General features: G+C 40.7%; 1 protein-coding gene across 11 annotated transcripts in view; it reads right to left on the bottom strand.

The window, feature by feature from the left end:
• Nucleotides 1-69: 69 nt before the first annotated feature.
• The window catches only part of LOC115759610 (tropomodulin), a 71228-nt gene continuing 51448 nt past the window's right edge, over nucleotides 70-19849 (bottom strand). For 2 of the 11 annotated variants that reach the window (XM_030700582.1, XM_030700585.1), the window contains exons 2-7: nucleotides 7095-7247; nucleotides 6517-7029; nucleotides 6205-6456; nucleotides 5983-6130; nucleotides 4346-4637; nucleotides 1640-1870 (exon numbers count right to left, since the gene is read on the bottom strand). In XM_030700582.1, the coding sequence (XP_030556442.1) occupies nucleotides 1843-1870; nucleotides 4346-4637; nucleotides 5983-6130; nucleotides 6205-6456; nucleotides 6517-7029; nucleotides 7095-7247 (1386 nt within the window). In that variant the 3' untranslated portion in view covers nucleotides 1640-1842. Of the gene's footprint in view, nucleotides 1058-1639; nucleotides 1871-2344; nucleotides 2649-3544; nucleotides 3662-4345; nucleotides 4638-5982; nucleotides 6131-6204; nucleotides 6457-6516; nucleotides 7030-7094; nucleotides 7248-7315; nucleotides 7507-17207; nucleotides 17612-19849 lie in introns of those variants that run through there. The other 9 variants (XM_030700586.1, XM_030700584.1, XR_004017536.1 and 6 more) reach the window with 9 other exon arrangements.

Genomic DNA, 19849 nt, shown 5'->3' with positions numbered 1-19849 from the left:
ACATAATTTTTGTAAATTTTTTTTTTTTGTATTTTTTATTTATTTTTTTTTTTTTTTGGTTTATTTAATTTTAAAATTTTTACATGATTTTTAAAAATTGTATTTTAAAAGCATCGCATTAGATCATATAAAGCATGATATATCATTACAATATACAATTGTATCCATTTGTTTATATGCGTAGTTAAACATAGGTTGTAATATTATGTTTAAGCAATTTTATAATTCAATAGCAGTAAATTGTTTCAGAGACCATGGCTATATGTATATGTATCATATGTGAATATGAATATATATATATTTATTTATATATATGTATATATAAGTATTATATATGTATGTGTATGCATGTAAATATAAGCTCAAGCACTTTCCATGTGCACTCTCTTCTTTTAAAACTAAACGTAGTTAAACAAATTAAAATTTGAATTTAACCGAATATAAAAACAACAACAAAAAGTAGTTTTAAAATTACAATTTTTGCAAAAAGTGCGCGTGTGAAGCGGCAGCGTAAAATTTGACAAATCCAAATTCAAAATTGACAATTGCTTAAGGAAAATATTTTTTGTTAAGGTGACAACGCGATAATTCGATTTGGTAATTGTAAATTTTAACAATGTCAATTTCTAGATAAAATTAATTTCAAGTTGTTTGTGTGTGTAGATGTACATATATATATGTGTGTGTGTATGTGTGTGTTTGACAACAAACAATCGCATTACTCAAATAACAAACAAATGATTAGGTATATATGCAGATAAACGAACACAAGGCCCATATCTGGCCAAAAAATAAAAATAATAATAATTATAATTAAATTATATAGAACGCAACAAACATTGAAACAAAAGAATTGAGCGACCAGCAAGTGGCACAACTTTTGTAAAACAACAACAACAAGTATGATATATATATTAGCTATATGTAGTTCATATAAGCACGTATATCAAGTATATGATGGGCATTTGCCCGGCGATGCCAAAAGGTTCCGGTGCCTACGGCCAAGCACCAATGGTATAGTTCCTGGTCAGATGACCCATGCGACGCTGGCGACCGACTGCAAAAATATAGTTGAAAATATATGTACATTTGGTAAAATGCAATTGATTCAGAGAGATTAAGAGACGTAACACCAACAGCGGATTAGAAAAGTGGTTAAAAATATATATTTAAAAATAAAACGAAGCATGACGCACGATACATTTGCACTTGCAGCTGATATCAAGTGTCAACATTGAGTTTATATTAATTGAATATGTTGCTTAAGATTGACTTAAGGCCAGCCAAGCTGTGACATAAATATTTGCTAAGCTACTTATGGGCTATGCACGCGTTAGAATTGACGCCCTCGGCACTAGACTAACTTAAAGATACATATGCGATATACTATTGTATATCTATCAGATACTTTACGTACTGCTTGTTAACATCATTCTTCGGTGTTAGTTTTGCGGCTGGTTGTTGGGTGTGGGTCGTTTGGGTGGTATTGTGCTTGTTGTTGTTGTTGTTGTTGTTGCGGTTACACAGAGGACGGTGTTTAACAGTCAACAGGAGAGGAAAATCACAAGATGGTTGTTGTTGTTGTTGTTGTACTTGTTGTTGAGCTGAACACAAAGAATGCTTGTTGCTGTTGTTGTTGTACTTGTTTTTGTTGTAGTTGCATCAGCTGGTGGTGTTGTTGTTGTTGTTGGTGGTGCTGGTTCTTGTTAATTAGTACATAAGTAGTTGGACAATAAAAACAAAGACACACACACGCGCTCACACACAAACAAAGGCTGTTGTTGCTGTTGTTGGTTGGTTGGTTGGTTGGTTGGTTGGTTGTGGCATGTTTTTTCTTTTTATTTACGCTGATTGAGGCGATTCACACGTACTGTAAGACATAAAGAGAAAGATAGAAGAAAGATTGGGGAGAGAGAAGAGACAAATACAATGTGATTAGTCAAATTGTAACAATAAACAAAGGATATTATTATTATTTTTGGGTGGGTTAATCAAAATATACAACAAATTGTCAAATATTCAATCAATCAATCAATCAATCATTTGGATACAACATTCAAGGCTAGGCGTAAAGTACGCCTATTGAGCATATTTTTGTTTAGTAGTCGGCATAAAGAACTGCTCGCAAGTCAAGAAAAGTTTGAGCAACGTCTCTTAAGAACTAGTTTTATTTTTAGGTCTGGTTTAAGCAAAACTTGCAGCTGCGGTGGGATATTAATTAGTTGGGCTTATGTTAATGTCGCTTATGTTAACGCTTTTGTCAATTGTATTTTATAATTATTGTTTATTTTTTTGGTTTTTGTGACACAAACAACAACGAGCTGAGTAAAAATTTTGTAGGTACCAACTGTTCGATATGGTGTAATGCTAGGTACTTGTTTGGCTTTGTTGTTATGGTTGTTCTGGTTGTTGTTGTTGTTCATGTGCTGCTGCTTTTGTTGTTGTCGAGTTTGTTGAATTATAAAAAGAGCATAAACATTTGGATGTTCGGCATTTAATGTAGCAGTTCTTGCGAATTTATTATGATTTTCATTTGATTTTAATATTTATTTACTTTTTATTGCAGTTATTCGTGGTTGCTGTTGATTTTTTTTATTGGTGTTTAAATTTTTAGTTTTACTTAAAGATTGTACATCGCAGTTTAATTCCTATACGAAGAGAAGTTTATTAGTGCTCTGTAAATTTGACAGCAACTTCTGAATGTGTTTAGTAAAAGCAGATGGTTGGGGATGAGTTTTAGGGTGTGATGCCTGTGTGGGTCAGGTGTGAGTGTGGCATGCAACACAGGTGAGCGGCAACATGCAATGGATAGGTTATAACTTGATTATACTATAATTTATGCTATGATGCATTTAACAATAACTGAACAAACAATGCTTTTGGGTAGTAGAAAAAGATCAGTAGTACGCTAAACAGTCTTGAGTTATGATTATTTTTTGAAGGCCAATTTCGACTACATAATATATTTTGGACTATATATATATATGCATATACTATATGTATATATGCGGCATCATTCAATTTGAGAATGCTTTTTGGTGTTAGGCGTTTTGTTCGCAACGCTTGCATATATGAATTATAAAAAAAAGAAACGTTTTACGTAGAATTCGTGTTCATAGATACCTGTGTTAGAGATTAGACAAAATTATACACATTACGCCTAAAGATTTTTTGCTGGGGTTAGATGCCTTGACTTTTGTCGTAAATCAGTTTCAAATATATCTTCTCTTTATATATGCTTGTATCGTAGATATGTATACATATGTATTTACATATTTTTATGTATCTCTGGTTCGTTCTGCGCATTATAAGTATGTGTATATGTATGTGTATATATATATGTATATATTTATTATTTACTTCTTGGTCTCTCTAACGTATTTAGTTGCCAGCATTGCAGCTGTTGCTTCTTTCTTTAGTTTTTTTTTATTTTTTATATATTGTTTACACGTTTAATTTACATAGATTAAACTTGTTTGTTTTTTTTATACGGTTTTTTAATTTTTAAATTACAAAACGCTTTAAAAATGTTTAGTGTAGTTGTTTTTTGATTTATGTTTTTTATTTTTCTTTTATATGGGGTTTTATTGAATTCTTGTTGATTTTCTATGAAGATTATTGAAAAATCTGAACTGCAGGCGTAATTCAAGATCTTTTCTTACTGTAAACGAGAAACAGAAAGAGATAGAGAGTGAAAAAGTACACACACAAAAAAACATTAGACGAAACACATATAAGAAATAATGTAAAGCGTATTGTTGAGTCGAGAAACTTGACTTTTGACTGGGAGAACTGTCCGTCTGTCACATGTCGACAGGGGGAAGAGAACAGACTGAGTTGGGAATAAAACAAGATACAAAAACTGGTGGTCTGCCCTTAGAGAAGTTTTTTGGGGGGCATTTCGGGTTGTTAGTAGCGCACAGCTAATGCTGATGGATGGGCGTGTCCCAGTTATATACAAAATGAAGCAAAATGCATGAGCAGAGCTGCTGATAACGACGACAACAATCAGGTATGGATAGAATTACATTTGTATTTTGTTTCGAGCTGTGTTTTATATACACGTTCTTGGTCTGCAAGATTTTTAGAGTTGTATCTGGTAATGGACAGTACGAGCTTTACTGTACACCACGGCCAAAACACAAAATTGTTGGTGGAGTAAGAGGCAACAACAACAACGTTACTACGAATCGAGGTGAGGCGAGGTGAGAGCACGAGAACTGATCGAGTGGCGGCTGTCTGACTGTCTGTACATTGAGGCTGTGTTTTTTGGGCGTACTCCGCTCCTGTGTGCATGGTGGTGTTTTCTGTTGGGTGGTGCTTGGTGGTTGGTGGCTTCACTCACGTGTGCGCTTGATAGACGCCCTCGTCATCATAGTTGGGTGTCACCGCCCGACTGCCGGGCACCACCATGTTATCGGGATCGATCTCTGGATCGAAGGCATCGCCGCCGCCGCCGCGTATAACCATATTATCGGGATCGACCTCCACATCATAGTCGGCCGGCGGCTGTGGCGACGGTGAGGGCGATGGTGACGGCGAGGGCGTGGCCGAGTGGGCCAGATCACGTTCAATCTCCATGTTGCTGGGCAATATCAATTTGGGCAAATTGGGTTTCAGTTTTTGCACCCGGAAGACTGAAGATCGTTTGGAAATTTGTTGTTGTTGTTGGTTGATTGGTTGGTTGGTTTGTTGGTTGATTGGTGGCGTTTGTTTAATATACACAAAGGACAAGTCGAGTTGAGGGATACAGTTTGATAATTTTGGGATTTAAATATACATAACAGATAATTGGTTAATAATGCTTTAAATCGTATCGTAGTGTAGACAAATTGTCAAACATTCTATGGTATATACAAGACACAAGGATTGCTCAACGGCACTAACGAGGAACGAGAGACAATACGAAGGAATTTCTAAAAGGGAGCACTGTACACACAAACGAGTCGAAGTAGCATTATGTGTATGTGAAGAATGACATTGAATTTCATAAATATGGCTTAGAATGTAATACTGACTTAGCAAATTGATAAACTAAAATATAATTTAATCATATATATTAATTTAGACAAAAGATGAGCGGCTGCTGTCGATGAGTTTTGATCAAATGAGTGAGCGAATGTGATCTTAAATAAGCTCCACTTAGGTATATATATGTTTATGAATCTAAATGTAGGCCACGTAGGGACGCAACAAGTAACGCAACATAACGCAACGTAACGAGAGGTGATAACGAGAACGTGAACGTGAACGCAACGAACGTTGTATGGTGAGAAATGTGCTGAAATGTTAGGCTAAACGACTGGACTAAATAAATAGATGCTAAGACGTCGGCCGGGGTCACGAAACGATAACTTATTACCTGGTTACCCACAAGAGAGAAACAGAGAGGGGGATAAAAGTAAATCAACTACTTTTTGGTTACCAACGCGTTTTGGGGGCTAGAAAGGATATCCAAGCTTAGATTTCCTTTTCATTCTCAGTGCGCAAGAGGCCTAAGGCAGCTGACGATGTGGAGGCTTCCGCTGCGACTCCAGTTGTGGCTGCTGCTGAGTTCGACTGCAGATTGCGCGCAATGCGCCCTGATGGCAAAACATGATCAGAATCTTTTGCATTAGTCCAAGTTCGGGCCTTGACAAACTGCTCGAAAGCAGCCAAGCTTTTGGCCTTTGAGTGTGAGATGGCTGCTGATGAGCTAGATGCAGATGCAGATGCTGATGCTGATGCTGATGCGGATGGGGATGACGGTGGCGAAGCGTCGGCGCGGAAAGCTAACGTACCTTGTTGCAATTCACCTAAACGCGAGAGTGTGGTACACACGAGTTGCTCATGAATAAAGACCTATATATACATAAGTTGCTTATCTATATATTCAAAGGGATCGCGAGCCTATCGAGCGAAGTGGCAAACGTAGAACCAACGCTGACAACCTGCAAATATTGTGTGGGGACAAGCCGCAGCCAATGGCAACGGCCAACTTACTTCTGTCGATGTTGCGCTGCAGATGGGCGGCCACGCGATGACGCGCATCGTTGAACTCCAGATGCAAGCCAAGTCGCAGAAGCGACGAGTTCTTCTCCACCAAGTTGGTGATCTCCATTTCAATCTTGTTGCCAAGCACCGCAGATCGCTGTGAACAAGTTATTGAGCGAATTTAGCTAATGCCTAAAACAATATTCAGTAATATATGTATATGCTACTCACTTGATTGGAGGCCCTGAACTCCTCGATGGTGCGACATTTGAGCAGGGCTTGCACGAGCCTAACAATTACGGGCGGACTGATAAAGTTGGTTTCAACATTTAATACTCTCAGGGTTTTGCTTTTCTCGATCGCTTCGGCGAGCAGGAGAGCTGTCTTATCGGTCAGGCCGACGTTTGTCAGCGATAGAACTTCCAAATGTTCATTCTGAGGCAGTGCGGCAAAGAGTTGTTCGAGCTTCTCATCCGATATATTCTGCAGACATATTTCCAATTAGTCCATATCTCTTTAGTTTTAAAGGTCTTGAGTACATACCTTAATGTTATTCAAGTTCAGGTCAATCAGCTTGGAATCATCATCCTTGACGCGCTTAATCGACTCCTCAACATCTGTGCTGTTGGGCGGATCCATGGGGAACAGCTTTTGCTGTGTGGACTTTGTGATGCCATCCCAGCCCAAGCCAACCGGCTGTCCCTTGTTCAGCAGCGAGGCATGGTACTGATCCTGATTCATCATCGAGTGGAAGCCAAGAATGGCAGCCAAATCAATAATCTCCTCCTGCGTGGCATCATTGAGCGCATGCTCATACTCCTCGCCCATGTCAATTGCGATCTGTTCCTCTGCCTCAATATCACGGGCATCACGCGGCGGTGGCACCCATTTCTTACCGCGCACCTTGCCCTGCACATAGGGCTCGAACTCCGGCTGATCGGGCGTCTCAATTGCCTGCTTGTTAATATGCTCGATGAGCTGTTTGCGATTCAGCGGCCCGGTGGCATCCTTGGTGCACTCGTAGCTGCAGCGCTGATCTGGCGGCAGGAAGTTGTCCTACGAGTGCCAAGAGTAAATAAAGCTGGACTTATATGTGTATGCTAATATTAATGAATACTCACATCGGGATCAACTTCTTTGGCCAGTATGGTTATCTCCTCGGGTGACAACTGCGCCAACAAGCTCTCCACGTCCACATCATCGTATTCGCTCAAATCCTTGCCGTACAGCTTGGCCGGCGTGGTGAGTGTTGTTGTCTTTGTGGTGGACGAAGTCTGCAAATGGCGAAAAATAACTTTGGATCAGTGGACTTCTAATACTCCAATCGGCGTTCGTTGCCCACATTCTTCAGCAGCTTCAGGCTAGCTGGCGGCTGTGGCGCACGCCGCTTGACCCTGGGCACGGGTCGCAGCTTGATCTTCTGGAACTCAGCGATGGGCACAGCGCTCTCCATGGCGTGTCAGCGTCTTATGACACTTATTAAAAATCAATAAATGGCAAACCACAGCAAAAAATAAAAAGAAACTTAAAATAACACAATGGCAAATCCAATTATGCAGCTATAAAGCGGCGACTGAATGTGGTTGGCTGTGTCTGGGGCTGGGGCTCAGCAGCGACTGACGCGCTCAAGACACCAAATTAAAGTGCAGACCAGGCCGAGACAGAAACAGCAGCAGCAACAACAGCAACAACGAGAGTCGCAACAGCCGTGCAACATTTGGTTGACGCGCGGTTTGAGCCAAAAGCTGCAATCGCAACTGCCACTCAGTCAGTTGAGCAGTCAGTTAGTCAGACAGTGAGCCAGTGAGTCAGTGAGTCTCGCTTCGAGTTGGCGTAATCGACAGTCGCTGGCAATGTAAATTAGGCGCATACATTAAAAGCTGCAGCAGGGCCAGCGGGGGCAACAGAGTGTGGCACGCTGTCTGCACTTAAATGACTTCCACTCCAGTGCGATGTGCCGAGCATGAAATCGAAGCTGAAAAAGCCCAAGCCCAAGCCCAAGCCCAAGCCCAAGCTACGATTGGGTTGCGAGGGGGGCCATAAATAAACAAAAGTAAAGCAGGCAAAAGTTGAAGCCCCAGCGATTGATTTGCAGTGGGAAAACATTGTGCAGGGTTTTCTTATTGTCTGAGATTTATAGCCAGGCATTAATGAGGCAATTGGAAATAAAAATAAAATGCAAAACATGGCCGAATAAATAAAGCGAACCATTTGTGTAGCTGCTAACCTGGCCAATACAATAAATAATACATAAAATAATTGTACAGCACGCCGGCTGGCCTGAAAGTTCTATCAAAGCGTGACCCAAACAAACAAACAGACCAACTGAACCGAACCGAACCCAAGTGAACCCAACAACAGCAGACAAAAGCCAAATCAAAAGACGCCTCAGAAACTGGTTCCAGAGGGCAACTGCGACCAAATGACGAGTGCTCCAGGAAGCGAGACTAACCACATAAACCACTTTTCGTACTTTGCTGCAACTTCAGTGCGCCATTTAAGTGAAACCGGTTTCACTATAATGAAAACAAGTAACAGCTCTTCGCTCGTAGAGTGAACGTTTTCTTGGTACCCTGTAAAGGGTTCTCAAAACACGTCACATATATATCTACTACTAATTCAACCAAAAGCGTCTAAACTAAGTAAACTGAGTAAAAGGTGTATTTTACACAAATCTATTGTTTCTCTGTGAACAGAGCTCCAAATCAAACCAAATATGAACCAAATTAACCCTGCTTCAAAGTATAAAAAACTTTGGCTTAAACATTGCATTGATCTAAGAATATTTGGTATATATGACATGTTGTGTAGAGCCCAAATTTAAGGAGCTATTTTTAGTGGTATGTGTAATTATTAAATAACAAATAGGATTGTTTCATTCTGGTTTCAGGCATGTAAAACCAGGTTCACAAACAGAACTCAAGGGCAGGGAGTTGGATCGAGTCATCAAGTGAACCATCAACAATATCTTTTGTTATACAATCTTTTATACTATAAAATAATAATGCAAAGACAGGAGTTTTCTAGACTGTCTGCTTATAATATAGAAGAATATTGCTCACAATACCTTTGAGATACATATTGGATGCTGTAAATCGAAATTTCTGGATTTGAGGAAGTTTGCGAGAAACTATCGATAAAAATATAAACTTTTTGTTTGCATAAGAAAGACGAGAACCTATATTGGAAAAACCTCAGTACCTAGTTCTATACATTTGCACAACATTAGCATACCTTTGTACAAATTGTCAATGAGTACAGGGTATATCAATAGCAACAACTCTATAAAAACTGTACGACAACTTCGAATACTCGCTCCTCGCCTCCACCATCTCGCGGGCTAGCGAAAACCGCCCGTAAATGGCCATGTTCAAATGTAAGTATATGTGTCCAAGTTTGGCCAAAAGCTTTGCAGATGCTGCGTCCAGATAGAGAGATATGAGGTACAGCTAAATGCTGTCGATTGACCCACTTTAAAGTGAGCGGCATGCATGGAAGCGGCAACAGGGCAGCCGACAGTCGGTGCTATTATGTCAGGCTGGCTCAGTGGCCGTATCTAACGGCTGGCAGAGAACAGAAGCGTGTTGACATTTCAATTGGGGGCAAACTTGGATTAATTGAAATAAACAGTTTCATTGCGATGAGGCTGCCACATGCCACATCAATGACGCAGTAAATGCCACGAATTGTGAATGGTCTCCAATTGCGGCGCCTTGAATGTGCCTTCCATTAACTTTAACTTGAAGCTAGGCGTTAAGTCAGGTAGCTATCGCAACTGCCACTGCGTACCACGCACAGCAGTAAAATCACATTAAAAAAGTAGAATTACAAAAATAATTGAGTTCATGGCACTCCCGAGACTCGTGCGCAGCAATAGGAGCTGCTAATAAATTAGATCTGAAAACAGGCATAGAAAAATAGAAGTGCAAATGAGCAAAACAAATGTTAAATTAAAGCAGTGGAGTTTTTTTTTACACCCAAAAGATACTTTTAATGCAAACTATTCAAAAACAGACGTCCCTGATGCGGGTTCATGTCTTGGGCACATAGTATATCCACTTACTCGGGTGAAATATGGGCGGAAATTTATATTATGTAAATTTGTTTCATGCTTTTAGTTTTACTTCACATTCATTGTGGTTCAAGGTTAAATGAGCAACAGCTTAATTTTTAGAAAGATTGTTTTCAAGCGCTTTTTCAAGGCTTTATGCGCAATTCAAGTCAATTGGGTGGAAAACAAATACCAGGCTAGGCCAGGTAATTCGAGCATAAGCTAAAATTGAGAGACTGGCAACATTTCAGCGCTTAATAGTTGCACTAACTACTATTTATAAGACACACTTGTATTTACTTCGGGCTATAGCTTAGTTAACTAACACTGTTTTAAGCGTAACGGCATCTAGTTTAAGCGGGGCATGAAGACGCGCGCCCACCATGCAAATGCACCGTAAGGAGCATAAATAAGGTGGCGCAACGAGATGTTCGTGTGCGTATATATTTTATCTGAGAGTTGTCAACGTGTTACATCGACAATTCGCGAGGTATTTAACGGATTGGCTTAGCTCATTAATTGCAACGGGGCCTTGAAACGGGAGCAGGCACTTTGAGACATGTTTAACCAGACGACCCACAGAATGTGGCGTATAACAAAAATCAAAACATGTCTAATGCTGTTTTCGGTGATTTGCACATTTGCTGTGGCTGACAGATGAATGTGCTACTGCTGCTGCTGCTGCTGGTGGTGGCCAGTGACTGGCAAGTGGGTCAAGGTGCTTAGCTGATTTAATTAAGCGGCACCAACAGCCTGCGACTCGTTGTAAAGATCACGTTTTTTCGAGCGGAAAACTAAGAAAAAAAAAGAGCACAAAATTCATGAAACGCAAAATGCTCGGAAAAACGTCATTCCGCTTCGGGCCGCAGGTGAAAAGTTGGTCAGGCCGCAGCAGCCGCTAATGACTAATGGCTGGAAATGTGCGAACCCGCCCAAATATTGCAAAGTAGGAAGTACGCTGTGACGCTGAGGATGCGCTACCAGGAAATTGTGGCACTTAAGCAAATCACGTTGGGAAATACCAAAAAATCTTAATTATCTCGCGCAGCGCTGACGACCCGCTGTTTGCTTAGGATTTATGGCCAGAAAGCGCTCTTCAAATTAGCATGAAGGAAATTGCAGGAGCGAAAGGTGTTACTGCGCGTATGTGTGTGTTTGTGTGTGGAAATGGATTATCACGGTTGAGATTTATATGGAATGCAGGCAATAGAAAAGGTCTTGCACACAGACGATTATTTCTCAGCAGCTGCATCTGAAGCAAACTATGCAAAGCTGTTGCTACTTCAATTTTAAGTTATGCATATAATAAATAAATTATATTTCACCTTAGAGTAGCTCAGAGCTTTAGCCTGATGCAGTTTCAGGCTGTTGTCAAATGCAGCACAATCTATTCTAGTGCTGTCAACGCTGAGCAGCATTTTTGTGGTTTCTTTCTATGTGCTTCTGGTCTCTAGCCCAGCTGTAACCACTGTAACCACAAATCACATATTCAGTGAACAGCAATATGCTTTTATAGCTTGGCAATATTTTATGCAATTTGCATGCCAGCAATAAACCCAGAAGGCACGCTCCATTGCTGCAGCAGACAGCAGACAGTGGCATCCACAGCTTACAGCAGCTTCCATGACAAAGAAAAAGAAGTTGACAGAGAGTGAAAAATTGAATAAAAAGTAGAACTTGGCCCTGGAACTGGCTGGTAAGTTGATACCACATTGGTCACTCCAAAGCAGCCCAGTCGACCGTTGAGTGTCGAGTCCGGAGCTGGTGCTGAAAACTGAGACGCCGATAGTTCCGTTTCAGTGCATTCGCATCCGATGGTTTGCCGCCTGATTGGGCACGCACAGCACAAACGCTGCTGAGATCTTGGCCACTCGGCATTAGCATTGACATTGCACTGAAGTGGCAAATTAACAACGGCCGAAAGCAGCTAACGACATTACAGACACTTGTGCACAGTCCCCCCCGCAAGCCGAGAGACTGGGCCAAAACTTTCCTCGACTGCGGTTCGATTTGTGACAAAGCATTTGCACAGCTGTTGGCCAAGCAAAAACAAAAGCGAAACATAAAAGAAACTTGTCTTTGCTCTGACGAATATTGAATACTCTTGCGGATAAATAATAGATGGAATTTATAATAGACCGATGTTAGCCACACTTTTATATAACCCGAATTTCGTACTCACACGAAAGCATTAGTTCAATTGTTGTAAGCGCAATCAAAGTCAAATTGTGAAATATGCTTCATAGATTCGACATTAAAATCATATTTATAATATAAATTTTGAGCAACTCTTAATACAAAATGTAAATGATAAAGTAAGGGTGTAATAAATTTAACAACTGCTTTAAGTCCTAAATACATTTTTTATTAATATAAAAACTACATTTTATACCAATTGTTCAAATGAAGTTCCTTGAAGGGATTGGATCTATACGAAGTTTTAGAGAAGCTTAGCTAAAACACTGAGAAATCGAACTGCAGTCGGCACACAACGTCTGCATATGGTTTCAAAGAGGCCTCGTTCAGAGACAGGGTATAACAAAAAGAAAGAGTGAAATTTAGTTGACTCCATTTACGGATATATGTATATGGAGCCAAGTGCGTCGACAATTTTTTTTTCCTGTCTCGATGATATGGAGTTAAGCTCGATATTTGCTCGAAATGAGAAACGTGCAGAGCATTTCATTTGTCGTGCCGCCAGATCATCAATAAAATGTCAAATAAGCAACAGCTTAGCCAGCAGCAAACAGCTTCCACAATAAGTTAAACAGCGGCACATAGGGGGAAACATAGGTGGGAGGCATGAGATTGTAGCGGGGGGAGGGGCTGGCATTTGGTTGTGGTTGTGGCGTCATGAAGTGTGCTAAATTTATGTAGTTTGCATTTTGCCTTTGAGTTTGAAATGCGCAACTTTTGTCACGTCGCCGCATTTTTAGCGTGCACGACAACAAAAGCAGCAAAAAAAAAAAAAAAAAAGTGTACAAATTTATGAGACCGAAATGCCAGGGAATATAGTATGTATATTTTCTCGAACAATAACAAAAGCGCGTAGCACTTATTTGAAACAAAGAAAAACTTAATAATAGTCGGGAACGGCTGCGAAAGTGAAAGCTAAATCAGACAACAATTTCTTTGTAGGCTTTCATATGCAATGCAAATGAAAATTCATGTTGTATCTATATACTAGTATGTAAATTAGCTGAGACCCGTTGGGCATACGCAGAGCCCGGTCTTTGGCCTCTTTGTCCATAATTAAGCGGCTTGTTTATACTACATCAGATAGTTTAAACATTGGGTAAAAGCCAGAGACATGCACAGCTAGTGCCCGGCCAATGAACTCGGCCCAGCCGTCGACTGGTTAGAACTCGGCCCGGCTGACATTTCAAATGTGGCAGCCAGCTGCAATTAGATTGGTTTCTGTTCTGACCAGTTGCGGGCAATTATGCAAATGCTTGCCGACAGCGAGTACACAAGCGCCACATGCCCCACACAGTCCCTCACAATCGCTGCCCTCAAATTTGGCAACACTTTGTGTGCTTGTGTGGCAAGTAACAAACCACAGTCGCAGCCACAGATGATAGCAATTGGCAACACGACGACGATGTTGAATGTTGTAATCGAGTCTGATTTGTGCACACAGATAGACACAGAAAAGCGGCGCCAAGAAACGCGACGATTGCGTGCAAGGCGATTAAAAACGCGCCCTGCATAGATCGCGTGCACAAGCTGCATAATAAGTCGGGGGAGGCGGTTGCAACAGCCTGGCTTTACAGAGAAGAACTTGCACTTCTATTAGTAGAAGCAAAACAGGTTGCTTTGAAAGAAAGCCCTCTGAGAAGAGATCAAGAATTATACAAAAAAATAACATAAATATCATAAATAATTCAAGCAGAACTCTTGAAGAAGTAAAGTCGTGGCAGTAGTAAATATCAAAATCAAACAAACCAAATTCCGATTCATGAATTCGACAAATTCATCAATAGAACACGAAGTTAGACTAAATTTGTCGTCAATTTAAATTGGCAAATTGATGAATTCACTAACTAACGTTAGTACGTGAATTGTTTGGGCGCAGCCAACTTAATGGTCTTCCTGAAAAAAGTTCTGGCAACGCCACGTTTTCTAAACAATTGTTTACGAATCATGCACAACAAAAAAGTGAATTTACTGAAATATTATGAAACTAAATTGTACATCATTTCACGTTTTACATCGCAATGATGCTTGAAAATGGAATCGAATCTTTGATAATTGCAACGTGTTGCCACCTTGTTAGCATATTAAGAGCTTGCCACATTGCTGAAGGAATTTGCGAAATCAAAACATGAATTCACGAATTTTTCGGCACAAACGTAAGCAGGCAAAATACTATTTAACAAAAAGCAATATATAAATACATATTTGTTAGACTGACTTTTGTAAAAAATGTTTTGCTTTTTGGCAGAATTGTTTTTAATAAATACCGCTTGCTTGAAACATTTCGCCCACATATATTTTTAACCAGTTTATCTTTCATCTGATGAATGCCATATTTGCAAGTATCGCATCATCCTGCTGGCACTTACCTGCAATTAAAAGAAAAAACGAAAGCAAATTTTGATTAAAGGGACCAACCGGAAAGTATATGATATGTATGCATGGACAACATATTTATGTATATGTAAGAATGTATTTTGTAACGACCACAACTTTTGACTGACAGCCCAGCTGGAAACTTTCCCAAGCCACCAATTTTGCTTGATGGGGGGTTGGAGGGCGCAGGTAATTACACGAAAGCCATACGCAAAATTATGTAAAAAGATTAAATTTGTAAGATAAATTGGAGTAGACCCGAAACCCAGAGCAGACCGGAAAATGCAGACAGCCACCGACTGGCAGCCAGACACTTGGCCGGGAATAAAAAATGCCGCTTTATGCGGCAGATTTCATGGCTGGAGATAAAAATGGTTGCGGTAATAAATGAGAATTATGCAAAGTTTGAGCGAATGATGAAGTAAGTAATGCCCATCCAAGCCAAATACGGTTAACGGAGCGTGTTATAAGACGCCGAACAGCCGAACTCGGCTCAGAGGCTCCCAGATGAATAAGTGGAAATTTATGAAAATAAGCATAAAGCCAGCTAAATTCACAAGTAATAACAAAAAATGCCCAACCAGCTGCCTTCCATGGAACTTCCACAGCCACAAACTCCCTAAGTCTCAAGCCACAAAATAATGCTGAAGAAAAAGATAACACTTAAGGCTTTTGCCTGGGATGCGCTTAGATGCCTTTTTTCTTCTTCTTTTTCTTGACAATGTTGTTAACAGCGAAATTTAAGTGGCTAACAACTTGTACAAAGTTTGGCTGACAGTTTGAGGCAACAGGCAATAGAAAATGTTAAGAGCTTTAATCGTCTCACGGCATTAGCTGGCGATTTCCCACATTTTCACACATTTTGGACGAGCTCTACGCCGGGCTTGTATTCAATTAGCATTTAGATACGCATTTGGGCTGACTTTGTTTTATCAATGATGATTTCATTGTATGTCCACAGCTAATGGCATCAGCAAACAAATTTCGGGTTTGGCAATTAATATAGCAGCATCAGGTGAGAAGCTGAGAAGGTGAGAATATTATTTTGGCAAATGAAGGGAGGCCAGGCTCTATTTTCAGTCTCAAGTTCATATAGCTATACTCTGTTTATAAAGACTCTCAGTTTTAAAGTTAATTCGATCTTAAAGTAAGTACTTAGTTCCCAGAGGAAAACAACTAAGAACAGATTCTAAGAGAAGCTGTTCTCTATCGCAACGCTTTTTTTTAAGTATTTTCAATAATGTATGTGACCTATTTCTATATTTCTATAAATGTACAATAATATATACACCTATATTTTTCCCTTGCCATAAGTTTATATGTACTTGTGGTTCTATAATTGTTTTTATGGCCCACATATAATCCGTCGCGTTTACTCATCATTATTTCAATCTGCGGAACACAACCATCCAATATGCTCGTTGGGCAAACTAGTTCCATTTGCTGTTCGACAATTTTTCGTGTGCACAACGTCAATTAAATGCCGGAAATGGCCAATTTCAATGTTGGCCGACAATCGTTGTTTTTTCTATTTGACCCTATTTCGAGGGGCTTTTCATGTTTTGCTTTGATGGCCGTCAAATGGTAAAACAAAAAACCAAAAAAAAACAAAGCCGATTAATTACTAAGCTTAAAGAAGACACTTAATGCGCTCTGACGGGCATCCAAATGCTCATCTGGCGAGGGGTTTAATTGCGGGGGCGAAGGAAAGCGCGGCTTAAGCATTAGGGAATCGGATGAGAAAGGGCTAACTAAGCAATTAACTGGTATAAAAAGCTTAAAAGCGCTTTAAGCAAATTTTTAATTTGTTGGGAAAGGTGGAAAATCAAAACAATCAAAAGCATTATCTGAGGGTTTTACTCATAGTTACAGTCCAAACGCCGCTTATCTATAACCGATTCGTGGACAGAAGGCGGGTGGGTGGGCGTTGGGTCAATCAATATTCATATTCATGGATTATATCTGCATATGACTGGGTAAACAGTTGCTGATTAATTTCGAGCGCTGATAAACGTGGCGCAACAGAAACAATAAACAGCTGTTAATTATATAAAATGCAAATTTGTTAATACATATTACAAATTATGTGAAGTTTTATATAAAAACTATTATTGAGCGGCAACTCAGAAAAAGAAAGCGCCTCTGTGATGATATAATAATACGATTCAATTTATAGTCGGTTCTCGGAATTAATAAGTCCAGTCCCAGGCCCAGGCCTATGGGGTTAGATGACGTCGACCCGAAACAAACCCTATGCGTATAGCAACAAAAACAAAAACAACAGCGCGGAGAGCGCATAAGCAAACGCCGAGAGCGCAAACTCCAGAACTCAGATTTGTGAGCGAGGAGGAGAGAGCGGGCGTGTGTGTGTGTGAGAGAGCGCGCACTGACGTAATCGTTATCGTTGCCCGCCTGGCTCTCACAGCGCCTTCAACTGGGTGAAGGGGGAAAAGGGAATGTCATAGTTTTGTTGCTGTCGACTAATAAATGAAATGAAATCATTCAAGGAAAGCAGCAAACATCAATGAAAAATTCATTTAAATTGACAATTACACGGAGCTAGTGTCATATTGAACTGGCCAACAACAACAACAATAATAATACTACTAACCTCCATTGCGTTTTTTATGCTGCCCGTTTTTTGTGAGTCTTACAGCTGTCAAGGTCTCGTTTTTATTTGCTTGCCGCACAATTACTTGTAAATGTTTTTTATTGCACTTTTGCAGTCGCCACACGCACCGCAATTAACTGGAGTTTTTCTTATTTTTTATTTCTGTTTCTTGTGTTTGGGCGTGACACACACAAAACGAATCGAAGTCCGCTGTGGCCTACAAAATTTGTGTTTGTTGTGTTTTTCTTTTCGAGCTCGGTACAAGTAGAACGCGCTGCGATACAATATGCCGCTGTTAACAAATTGCAGCCAGCGCAATTGTTTAATGTGAACACGTTACTAACAGCGCGAAACAGCGGGCGGCAACGACGATCTTTGACAGAAAAGTAACAAACAAGGTGTAGCAAACCAGGTTTAATTTAACTACTGAGCATCGATTGCATATATCGAAGATAATAATCGAAAAAATTCGAGTTGCGGAGTTGCCAGATAGCGTCATTGTGGCAACATTTACAAGTGCTGCCAACTCGCTTGCCACAACTAAGCGCAGTTTAGAAACCACTTCGGCCTGTTGCGCGCCAAAGTTTGAGATGCGCTGGAAATTTGAAAGTAGCAGTTTAGTTGTAGGAAAACTACTTGTTTGACGCATCAAAAGTGTGCTGAAAAATCATTTTTCTACACGCAAGGCAGTCAAAAACGCTTTCACTATAATTAAGAGCTGCTTTTATGGCCACTTTGCGCTCGCTCATAAAATTATATAATATTACGGCTATAACATACACACACACACACGAACACACCCACACCCACACCCACTCGTACTCGCAGCTGCGACACAAGTAAGGCGCATAAATCAAAAAGTTTTTGTCACAATTTTTCACATTAAATTAATTTTTATCTGCGTGGATTTTTTTCTGTAATTTTTGACTGTTTTTGAATTGCGCCTAATTAATTAGGGTAAAATGTTAGGCAAACAACAACAAGGGCAAGTGAAATGCCAAAAGTCGACTGGCACATTTCCATTGCATACCTCGAGGCGCCAGCAAATAGAAGATGTCATAAAAATGCCATTGTAAGTAGTTGAACTGAAGTCTTTTGCATTGTTGTCATTGTTCAGCTAACTCTTGTTACTGCCGACTTCTATTATTGTTGTCCCTGTTGTTGTTGTTGCTGTTGTTGTTGTTAATATTGCAGGCAAATCGAGAAAGACACGCACAGGCAGCGCCAAGCTCATTTCAGTTGTGTCGAAAAGATAAATGTGAAGCGCTTAAAAAAGCAATTACCGCATAAATTGCGCCCCGACGCTGCTGCCACAACTACAAATAGGCGGATCCAGTGGCAGGCAGCCAGGCACAGGATGCGGCGCATTAAACTTGCTACAAAGGACGCTCAAACAAAAAACAAACAAACGAACTCTCAAAACGTATGCGAGCACATTCTGGCTATAAGACATTTCGCAAACAAATGCGCAAAGCACGCGAAAACATGCAATATGCATTGTAAAATTGAGGCAAACAACACGCCTCACCCCCCGCCCGGCCAGTCCACGACCAGAGCAGGCCCGGCTTAATTGTAAAATCAATAGTGGGACTGAAGGGCGCGTAAATCAAGTTAAAAATCGCAGCAATCAAAACATCCAAAAAGGCAATAAAAACTCATTAAATAGCCCGACAGGCTGGCCGCCAGGCGGCCAGGATGTGTATGCCAATTGGGAGGCCAGGTGCGCGACCAGCGCTCCAATTGGATTTAAACAAATTGAGTGGGACACATCGATTTCTCATTAGATTGGACGCAATCTTGCAGCCTGATGATATTTTATGGCTGCTGAAATCACTTAAACAAAAATTTAATTGACTTGGCGACTTGGCGACTTGCCTGGCACGTAATAGTCAAAGGGAAACGGAGCGCACAACACGAAACGGAAGCCAGGACGACGACGTCAGGACGAAGCTAGACTTTGGTGTCGGGCGCCAGCTGCCAGGCCTACTGCCAATTTGTTGCTGTCTCTCTCTCTGTGTGTGTGTGTGTGTGTGTGTGTGTGTGTGTGTGTGTGTGTGTGTGTGTGGAGCGGAAATTTCTTCAACTTCCTGATTTAAATAATAACAAACTGTGCTGACGTCTGGCCTGCCAAACGGCCCAGTTCCCAGGCCTTCCTTCTTACTTGTCGCACCAACTGACGGCAGCAACAACAACAACAGCAACAACAACAACATTTACGGCGGCAGCCAAGTTGATTGCCATCATCAGGCGCCTTGTGCCCCCATGCGTCAAAGTATCAGCGAGCATTTTTTTTTTTGGTCATTGGGGATTTGAGGGGATCTGTGGATTACAGGGAGCTGCGGCCTAGCTGAGTGTCAACATTTTGCTAGCTCAGCGTTGGGTATATTTTAAATATTTGCATTACGATGTGACAAGCACAACACGGCTGATAATGCAATGCGCTGTGGTGTTATTGTTGTCAGTTCAGTACCAAAGCGACCACATTCTGTGCACGCGGCTGGACAACAATTTCCACATGCATTCGCACTTGACACACAAACAAATGCCAAAGATTCGACAAAGCCGACAAAACGGCGGCCCGTCAACCGACGCACTGCAGCGCCGATGCCCGAGACGAATGCGCAGCCGAAGCAAAGGCAGCG

The sequence above is a fragment of the Drosophila novamexicana genome, unplaced genomic scaffold (genome assembly GCF_003285875.2).
Source record: "Drosophila novamexicana strain 15010-1031.04,08,12 unplaced genomic scaffold, DnovRS2.1 tig00000308-arrow-arrow-pilon, whole genome shotgun sequence".
Taxonomy (NCBI): Eukaryota; Metazoa; Arthropoda; class Insecta; order Diptera; family Drosophilidae; genus Drosophila; species Drosophila novamexicana.
This window is presented reverse-complemented; position numbering and strand designations above follow the sequence as displayed.